Source organism: Drosophila biarmipes, chromosome 2R (assembly GCF_025231255.1).
Source record: "Drosophila biarmipes strain raj3 chromosome 2R, RU_DBia_V1.1, whole genome shotgun sequence".
Lineage (NCBI taxonomy): Eukaryota > Metazoa > Arthropoda > Insecta > Diptera > Drosophilidae > Drosophila > Drosophila biarmipes.
This window is the reverse complement of record NC_066615.1, coordinates 13,157,268-13,166,668: the sequence shown is the minus strand read 5'-3', so window position 1 is coordinate 13,166,668 and position 9,401 is coordinate 13,157,268. Positions and strand designations below refer to the sequence as shown.

Genomic DNA, 9,401 nt, shown 5'->3' with positions numbered 1-9,401 from the left:
TATACAAACATAATGAATTTGTTTTTAATCCTTGTTATTAAGTCAAATGAATCAGCTTGTAAATGTGTGAATAGAATTTATTAGGAACTTTTTAATGTAGTGCGTCAATATTGTTTTTGATGACTGTTAATTTCTCCTATACAGTAGACCTTAGCTAACAGAACTATGATCAAAGATCTTTTTAAACAGGCTAAGTTATCCAACATCCTATGGCTATTAGCTGATATTTACAGTACTGTTCCTGAGGTTTTTATGAATACGATTGAAAAACATGGTTTCTACCTTCAATTAACCTAATTAGAAAATCACATCGACTCATCAGCCTGACCCTCATGTGAGTGATCATTTCCCATCGGGTAACGACTTCCCCAGACTCCAGAATGTTTGTCCAATCAATGATCATGTGCGAAATCGATCTCCGGGATGTTCTGGCCACTATAAATATTGTCGCCCGGCCGTTGGGACTCACAGTTTACGGACAACAACGCTTCTGCCAAGAACACGACCGGGAAAGTTGCTAATTCGAGAGGAAAATATTAAACCAGAGTACTTCCCCGTGAAATTTCGCAAATAGGGTCAACAAAATGGCAAAGGTACTGCTTGCAATGCAAAATCCCGCTGGTCTATTATAATATATTAGTTTTGTGAAACTGTTTCAGTTTTTTTCCATCCTTTTGTGCCTGGCTATTATTGGATCCATAGCTGCAGGACCTATAGAGGTGGGCAGTGTTACTTCTCTATTACTATCCAAACCGATTAAGAAACCCTCTTTTCCAGGATAAAAAAGCTGCGGAGGCGGGTGATCTTTCCACCGCCGATACCATTGGCTACGGATACTATGCGGCTCCATCGCCTCTTTATTACGGCGGATATGGGTATGGTGGGGGCTACAAGTACGGAGGCTACCATGGGTATGGCGGCTACGGCGGATACCGCAGCTACGGAGGCGGCTTCTACCGCCCGCGAATTTACCCCGTGTGGGGCTAATAAAACCCCAATTACTGTTCCAAAATTGCGTTCCTAAAGCACCTCAACCCATGTAACCGCACTAGAGACCAAAGAAATTGTACAAGCCCCCTTTGAAGATGAACCCTTTCACTGTTTTGCAACCACGGCGATCACGTCATTGGAGTTTTTGACCCCAGACCACAATTAACACCGGCTTTATTGCAATAAAAAACAAAACACTTTATGTACGCGTACGTTCGCCTGTGCGGTTTATTATTTTCAAATTTCAATTGTCTGAAACCGGATTGTGGGGCTTCCGAAGAAATTGAGGCGGCCAACGTAACGTGGTCGAGCAAAAAGCCGAGTTGGCCAAGCGTAATTGCACATCTGAACCGCCGACCCGAACCTGGACTCTTGGGCCTGTCTTTAACGATCCACACAAGCTCGATTTTGGGGCCATAAACGGGGTCACAAAAGAGCTGCCGTATATGCTGGCTATTGGTTAGAGGATCAGCATATGTTTTTAGGAATCACTCATTGCTAACTCTGAAATGAGACAAAATCTACTGAGATACTGTGCTATGATGATATAATACTATAATGCCGGTAGCAGTAGATAGTTTGATTACATCATGTTGTAATGTGCCTTTCATAAGTAATGTAACATTTTTTTGTGTAAAGTCCTTCATAAAGTTAGAGTTTATTTGGTCATGGCATTTGGTTTACAATATGGTTTTAAATCTGTTCTTCCCATATTTTTGGATTTTAATTGAATGTTACAAATGCATACTGCATAGGGCTTGACTCTAAAACAGTTTATAAATTAGAATTTAAATAGGATGTATCCTGGTGATATGTTTCCCCTAGTGGCGACGCGACCCCGCGTGCCTCTTGTGGTGGTGCTGGCTGCCACCCGAGTGGGATCGGGCTTTCCGGGAGTGGCTCTCCTGGTGCTTGTGGTGCTCCTTCTGATGGTGGCTCCTCTTGTGGCCCTGCTCCTTCTTATTGGCCTGCCTGCTCTTCCTGGGGGAGGTGGACTTTCCATGGGCGTGGTCTTTGTGCTCCTTGAGGTGGGAGACGACCTGGTGCACCTGCTTGCCATGGCTGACGTGCTCCTTGGCCGAGTGCCTCGCCTCCTGTGGCTTATGGTGGTGCTGGGACAACTGGCGCTTGTGGTTCAGGTGGTGACTCCACTCGTTCTCCTCCAGGGGCTGAGTGGCCAAGGCCACGGCCACCAGAATAGTGGCTAAGACAATAATCTGCGAGGGCCATCCGGGGCAATCGGTTTAACATAATTAAAGGGGATTGGAAGTAAATTGAATTGAACCAACTGTCCGCCATATCTGAACCGCCGATAAGATAAGGTCCGCCCCTCGGAGCCGCACTCACCGCCTTCAACATGATAACTCCGGGATATTGACTGCGGTGCGCTTACAAAGCTCCTCTGTTCGCTCGTTCGTGTAAACCCAGCGACGTTCCAGACTCGACTGTTTTTCGGAGCCTCTTCCGCCGCCTTTATATCGCTATCTCTTCGTATATATGCTCCAAGCCCCCATGTCATCACATGGATGGGTATATATTTCCCTTTCGAGTGCGCCGAAGTTTTATCGCCCATTAAGCGAAGAGGCGAACATGGACAGCTGTTGAACGATTTCCAAGCTGAGATTAGCTGCGAAAGATTTCTAGCCCTCAAGTACCTGAAAACTATTACTCAATAACTGAAGATTTGGTCGATTTTATAGAGAGCAATGTCCAACTGGATGACCAATGGCCGGTAGACGCTGGGAAGCAGACGTATGTATTTAATCTTTCAGCACTTGATAAGAGAGATAAGCTGAGCAATATAGAAGTTCCAACCAATATTAAGTTTATGAATCGTGTAATAACTATAATGTTTAGTACTGCCTGAATTATTTAACTCGCACCTCCAACAACTTAGCGAGTGAGCTTATCAAATTTTTATTTGCGACAGTGACGAAGAACTGCCATTGTCATAGTCTTATAGTCTCTCCTCATTTCTGATAGCACTATTATGTACTTTTAAAAGTTTTTAGCAGTCTTTAAGGAACGCATTCTTATCTTTCAAAGTTACGACGCGATTGGGTCAGTTTATAAACAGAAGAACGCAAAACACTTAATCAGCAAAGAATCGGAAATTTTTCTTATCTGGAAAAGTAACGGAAGGGCGATCTTGGCTATAAACTTAATCACAAGTCTCAGCCGTGTTCCACTCAAGATATTTGAAAACAATAATAATGCGCATTGCCTCCGTACGGCACAGTCGAAATTAGTTTAATAATCAGGCCGACACTTCAGTAATTTTGTTAAGTCATATGTTTTATTATTGGAATAAAAAAAATATACATCAAAGTGGAATAAATAAAAGAATTGCTTCCGTTTTGCTTGCGTGGTGTGGAATCTATTGATTAATAAATTTATTAATATTGGATATCGTGTGAATATGGTTTTTTTTTGCTGGCGTATGTGAAATAGCTTTTATGAATATGTGTTTCCTTTCTATCCTCCAACCTTTCTACTCATCATTTTTCATCGCATCAGGAATACAAAAAGTGAATAAAATATATGTATAATATTTTCTAGTGCGAAACAATTGGGGTTACGATACATCATATATAAGCCTTAATATAAAATATTGAAAAACATGAAAAGAAATATTGCGATTACAACAAAAGCGAAAACATAAATACAAAATATTGATTCACGAATAAACTTAGGATTATTACATTTTTTTTTTTACTTTTTCTAGTTATATACTTTTTTTTACGTTTTCTTCATTTTTTCGATATAGTTTAATATAGTAATTTGCGATCAGGCTCTTAACGTGGCTGGCCAAAGTTGAAAGTCTACCAATAAATGAAGCCGCTTCAAAGACAGTTTCCAAACGATTTTCGACAACGTAAACGCGAAGATTTAAAAAAGGTTGATTTGCATTTCATTGAACACATTGGGGTCAACGTGTCATTGGATCTAAGGTGAGCTATAAAAGTTATTTGCGGAAGCTAAGAACAGGATATTGGATTGTTAAACTGATTGATTAATCTTCTTCTGTAACGTTTCTGCGGCGAAAATCGTCCCCTTGCCGTCAAACTACTCCTCCATGTTTAAGAAGAAGTAGTAGTTCTCATTGTCGTTAATGGCTGCCGGTGGTGCCTGCGGTGCCTTCCTGGACAGCGGCTCGAAGCCCATGAACAGGAACGACTCGACGAGGCGAGCCCGGTCTGGCCGATCCTTGGGCATAGACATAACGATGCCGTCCACCTCCAGCTTATCCTCGGCGAACTCCAGGAGCGAGATGAAGGTCTGCTTGGAGCCGGCCGGCGGAAGGTCCTTCGGCAGGGCGACATACAACAAGTTGTTGACTGGGTTCAAAATCGTATTCCAATTGGTGTACTGGTCCTCGGTCACGTGCAGCTTGATGGTGATCTGCACCGGCTGGTCGTGCTGCAAGATCTGGCGCAGCACTTCCTGGCAATCATCGTCCGAGCACAGCGAATGGATGTCGGGCTGCGACTCCAAGTCGGAGCAATCCGACTCGGAGGACGACAACGACGACGCCCGGGAGCTGGCCTCGTACAGGCTGCCACCAGCCGAGTCGACCGAAGACTTCCGGCTGTAGCCTAAGGGAAGAGATAAAAAATAACATTATAGTAAGGTGCTATCACAACAGGATATGCCACACAACTCACCCGCTAAGAGCGATGCCCTATCGTGATCTGTTCTGTGGTGGACAGGGACATCAGGACCACCACAGAGGCCCTACGCCGAGAGAGATGCGGTAGGAGTCCGATGACATGGTCGTGGCGCAAGACGAAGTCGAGATGGTGCGGAGTTTGCCATCGGCAATTCCGCTGTCATTAAATTCTCTTCTAACGAAGCCACTACTAAAGACTGGGTCGCTGTGGGGGGAAAATGATTATGTGAATCAGAAATTAATTTTGAGCTGGGTGGTGCCTGCTCGATTTTGTAGAGCCTTTCTCTAGGATTTCTGGCTATTTACATATTTTCAAATGAACTGATGCCTTCTTTTTAAATAGTAGAGTTCTTGGCAGATTCAAATAGTAAATACATACTTTCTTCTATTTAAAAAAAAATATATTATATAAATACAACTATATTAATATATGATATTTTATCAATAAAAAAAAAGTTTCAAAACTAACTCAAAGTGCTTTGGAAAATTTTACCTAAACATGGTGGTAGAGTAAAACTCAATTGGTGGTTGAACGTCGCAAAAGCTGCTAACAAACTGATGGCCACGAAGGCAGAACAAAGGGCTTATCAACGCCCGAGCGGAGCAAATTAATTTATCTTGTTTTTATGACGTACCAAATGGCTGGTGTTTTTTTTAAAGCGATAAGATAGCGCGCGCCTTATAGGAGGACCGATAGACGACCGACCGATAGTCACGCTGCGCATGCAGCCCTGGGCTCACGCGGCAATTTCACCACAAGATGGCCGCCGGCAGCTGTCAAAGCGGCGCACACACACAAACAGACTCTCGACACAAACGTTTGCGCAAAGAAAACCGGAGAAGAAAATTAGCGGCGTCGGTTAAAACCGCGGAAAATCAATAGAATCCAGCTAAAAAACTAAATACAACGCAGCCAACATGTCGATCGGGGTGCCCATCAAAGTGCTGCACGAGGCCGAGGGCCACATAATCACTTGCGAGACCATCACCGGCGAGGTGTACCGCGGCAAGCTCATCGAGGCAGAGGACAACATGAACTGCCAGATGACCCAGATCACGGTCACCTACCGCGACGGGCGCACCGCCAACCTGGAGAACGTCTACATCCGCGGCTCCAAGATCCGCTTCCTCATACTGCCCGACATGCTCAAGAACGCCCCGATGTTCAAGAAGCAGACGGGCAAGGGCCTCGGGGGAACGGCGGGCAGGGGCAAGGCGGCCATTCTGCGCGCACAGGGTGAGTCGGGCACTTGGCCCACGTACTATACACAAGACTGTCTTTTAAAGGAAAATTCTATTCTGATCCTATATCAAAAAAGGTTTTCTTTATAGATAGGTAGGCTTAGAAGTATTAATTAAAAGTACCAAGTTTCATAGTTATTTATAATGAAATGTGCAGAAAATACTTAGTTTGTGGAAAATGTGCACATTTATTTATACAAATGCAGGATATAAAAGTAATTAAGTAATGGAAAAATTATAAAAAGAAAAAGGTTTTAGTCCGAGTATTTAATGCATTTATAAAAAAAGGGAATTTTAAATTGAAGAATAATTTAATCATATTAGATAAAACTTTTCTTATTTCTCATAGAAAAAAAGAAAATGCTAACGATTTTTTAAATTGTAGAAATTCTCCACGTTTAAAAAGAATTCAATAATCGTTTGACTAGCGAATTTAAAAATTAAGAATTCTTTATAATTTAGCTAGTTACATGAAAGAGCTTCATTTCGACCAAATACTTCATAATGTTTTATGTTTTAGTAAGAAACATAATTTATTTCATATAATTTTATAAAAGAAAATTATGCAGGGCTTTTGTAAAACTTTTTAGTAGGATTTATTATATGAGGGGTTTCATTTATAAAAGCAAGAAATATATCTGCTGGTCAGGAGAGAGGAAGTGAGTAATCCAGTTATCGCATTTAAACAAATACTTTTATTTTAAAAGACAGTCTGGTGTTGTATAAGGAATTAACGAGCTACAAATACTAATCACTATATCCCCCAACAGCTCGTGGCAGAGGAAGAGGCGGGCCGCCGGGCGGAGGAAGAGGCAGCGGAGGACCGCCAGGAGCCCCGGGCGGCAGCGGCGGACGCGGAGCTTGGCAGGGAGGACCCACCGGCGGACGGGGACGCGGCGGCCTTTAGGAACTGGCTCCTCAACAACGCATTTCTAATCTCTAAGTTGCGGGCACTATATTATTAGCGGGCGGGTTGAATTTCTCCACATTTTTTGTAAAGTGTTTACCAGGCAGGAGAGCCGAGAATACAAAGAAACTTGAATTTGAAAACGCATTCCGCTTGACTGTTGCTTAGTGGTCACCTGAAAGGTGGGAAGGATGATTAGGGACCATAACCAGAGGACGCTTACAGGTTTTGCTTTGAACTAGCAAGAGCACACCGATATCATCGTCGCCTTTCGAATGTTATACAAAGAGAGCAATTCCATGACAGTATTACAATCAGTTTTAACTTGACTGTCGACGGATAGCTCTCTTCATTTCACTATTCGCTGAGGATCAGGAGCAGGAGCCGGAGCACCTCAACAGACAGCAGGACAACGGACAGGTTAGGCCAGACAAACGGGGTTTAGTGGGTTAGTCTCATAGCGCAACGTCGAATATTATACAAAGAGAGCAATTCCATGACAGTGTTATTAAAATGGTTTTTGGACTGTCGACGGACAGCTCTCTTTATTCACTTATTCGCATTTGGATTGGTGTGTTTCCTCGGTTCGTTCTAGGTGTTAATCAGACATACAATGGGGACGGCACAAAAAAAGAAAGAAAAGCGGATACCTATACTATACACGCTCGAGGGTGTATTGCGTATATATTGTTTGCCGGCAGAGTTCGTGCGAAATATGCCAGGCATTTTGTTGCTCTGCTGTTTTCCTTTCTGCCAAGCCAATTAAATCAACAAACTGCGCACTTGGCAGAGCCATGTGAATTGAGCGAAATAGAGGCCTGAATGGGAACACCGACCAGATGACCAGATGCATGCATATCTAGTTTAGTGCTTAATGGATGCAGATTGTGGGCATGGCGGAGGAAGTAATAATTCAACGAATTGATGGCACGTGCAGGGCAGCTGAATTGCTTTCCCAATTAATAAAACAGGGGGCTCTGCTGACGTACCCCAAGAGGCTCTGGTTCTGGCGCTCCGACTGCCTGGCCACCGTGTCGCTGGATGTCGTCATTGCCAAGCTAAATATTTGGTCTCCGGCCGAGAGATTTATCACAGCTGCAGTTTACTATCTGTCTCTGGGTTTGTGCTCTTTATCTATCACAGGTTGCGTTGCTTTCGGTGCTTCGACGGCGCTTGGAATTCACATCGGGAAGACGTGGCTTTAGGAGCTCTCTGTAATCTGGCCCGGTTTTCTTCCTCTCCTCGGCTGGGATGGGGATTTCTCGCTGATCTGTGAGGTGCTGTTGTGCTTTGGACGATTGTCTGCCGACTGACGACATCCAAACGGTGGCGGCATCATTTATGTGATCAAGTAGCAGCGACTAGGAGGCCCCACGATATATACCCTAGCTCTGGCCGAGAGATATATGCACACACAAGGGGTACAGTCGGCCGGTCGGTCAGATATGAATCTGAGTTGGGCGGGGGGCGAGTCACAGCCCAAGGTTAAATGGAGCCCCCTCCGCGCCACGAAATAACGATGGTGAAAATCGCTAAACAAATAAGGCGCAAATAACGCTGTGTTTATACGTAAAAATGCCGGCAAACCCAGCGTTTTATTTACAAAGTAGCAGTGGGCCAAAGCAAAATAAACCGACAGACCTGCCGGCTATAAATATCGGAAAAATTAATACACAAAGTCGGGGGGCGAATTTTAGTCGAGCCGAAAAACACAGCTGTATTTTTTGGCTGCACGTGTTTGCCGTTTTTGCAGACAAAATTACCAAACCCAAAGAAACGACAAATCAATAATGGCCATAACGACCATAAACAAAGCTCTAAAGATAGGCATGATATAAGAAGGGGTTTGAAGTGGTAAGGAGGGGTAAGAGTCAACGTGACGCGCCGTCTGCATAATGAACAAATGTATAACCACAGCAGAGGTCAGCTGAATAGCAGCGAAGAATCTACTCTATCCTTCTGTAATAAAATAACTTTTATGATGTCTGATAATCTTGCTTTTTAGACGTTCTTAGTTGGTTTGTTGCATGTCAAAATATTACAATCTAAGCAAATACATTTATCTTTATGGGGTATCATATGAGGCCATGATAGGCTTATCGCATCGTCTTCAGAAGTTTTACTGCTAGGACGGTTCGAATTCATTATATAAAAGCTACTTGAGGGATGAGTGGAAGCTCTTGAAAAATAATACTGTAAGGTACCATTTTCGTGCCCTCAACTGTGTGAATTTAATTTCTTCGCCATGAAAACGTGTATGATAACCGCACATGGCTGCTTTATAATGTTGACTAGTCTTTCATCGCCGATCACGTGTCCAGGGCGAGACCATATATTGCAGAAGAGTCCTAAATAAGATTTTACATAATCAGCCATTAAATGGCATAGTCTTTTATTTGCTCCTGTAATGGCGATGCAGCTTATAAGAAACAAAACAAAAAAAATCTAGTCATTTAGATAGGAGATAATACTCTCCATCCTGATTAGATCTAGATAAAAATATGTGATAGGACCACGTAATGGGTGCGCTTGTGTAATCAACATCAGAGCCTAACGTTCTGCTTGGCCAAATATTGGGGATCTGGGTACAAT

The 9,401-nt window shown here is 43.2% G+C and overlaps 4 protein-coding genes across 4 annotated transcripts; 2 read left to right on the top strand and 2 right to left on the bottom strand.

Moving 5' to 3' along the window:
- The first annotated feature begins 470 nt into the window (after positions 1-470).
- On the top strand, positions 471-1,202 carry LOC108029991 (neuropeptide-like protein 30). The gene is made up of 3 exons (XM_017102505.3): positions 471-593; positions 660-719; positions 778-1,202. The coding sequence occupies exons 1-3, from the start codon at positions 585-587 to the stop codon at positions 985-987; spliced, it is 279 nt and encodes a 92-aa protein (XP_016957994.1). The 5' UTR covers positions 471-584; the 3' UTR covers positions 988-1,202.
- Positions 1,203-1,664: 462 nt separating this feature from the next.
- On the bottom strand, positions 1,665-2,906 carry LOC108030140 (histidine-rich glycoprotein). The gene is made up of 2 exons (XM_017102855.3): positions 2,338-2,906; positions 1,665-2,207 (listed from the first exon to the last, which is right to left on the bottom strand). Exons 1-2 carry the CDS (start codon positions 2,347-2,349, stop codon positions 1,812-1,814), a joined length of 408 nt encoding a protein of 135 aa, XP_016958344.1. The 5' UTR covers positions 2,350-2,906; the 3' UTR covers positions 1,665-1,811.
- Positions 2,907-3,264: 358 nt separating this feature from the next.
- LOC108030138 (ornithine decarboxylase antizyme) lies at positions 3,265-8,133 on the bottom strand. The gene is given in 4 exon segments (XM_017102853.3): positions 3,265-4,586; positions 4,656-4,707; positions 4,709-4,865; positions 7,799-8,133. Coding segments are annotated over 4 exon segments (801 nt in total). The 5' UTR covers positions 7,861-8,133; the 3' UTR covers positions 3,265-4,056.
- Positions 5,399-6,956, top strand: LOC108030139 (small nuclear ribonucleoprotein Sm D3). The gene is made up of 2 exons (XM_017102854.3): positions 5,399-5,897; positions 6,673-6,956. Exons 1-2 carry the CDS (start codon positions 5,579-5,581, stop codon positions 6,807-6,809), a joined length of 456 nt encoding a protein of 151 aa, XP_016958343.1. The 5' UTR covers positions 5,399-5,578; the 3' UTR covers positions 6,810-6,956.
- Positions 8,134-9,401: the final 1,268 nt, after the last annotated feature.

What these genes read in the sequence shown, in the direction of transcription:
- LOC108030139 (XM_017102854.3), top strand. Translation starts at nt 5,579, where the DNA reads ATGTCGATCGGGGTGCCCATCAAAGTGCTGCACGAGGCCGAGGGCCAC. An exon ending in GGCCATTCTGCGCGCACAGG is followed by an intron (nt 5,898 to 6,672) that starts GTGAGTCGGGCA and finishes ATCCCCCAACAG; the next exon opens with CTCGTGGCAGAGGAAGAGGC.
- LOC108029991 (XM_017102505.3), top strand. An exon ending in TAGCTGCAGGACCTATAGAG is followed by an intron (nt 720 to 777) that starts GTGGGCAGTGTT and finishes CCTCTTTTCCAG; the next exon opens with GATAAAAAAGCTGCGGAGGC.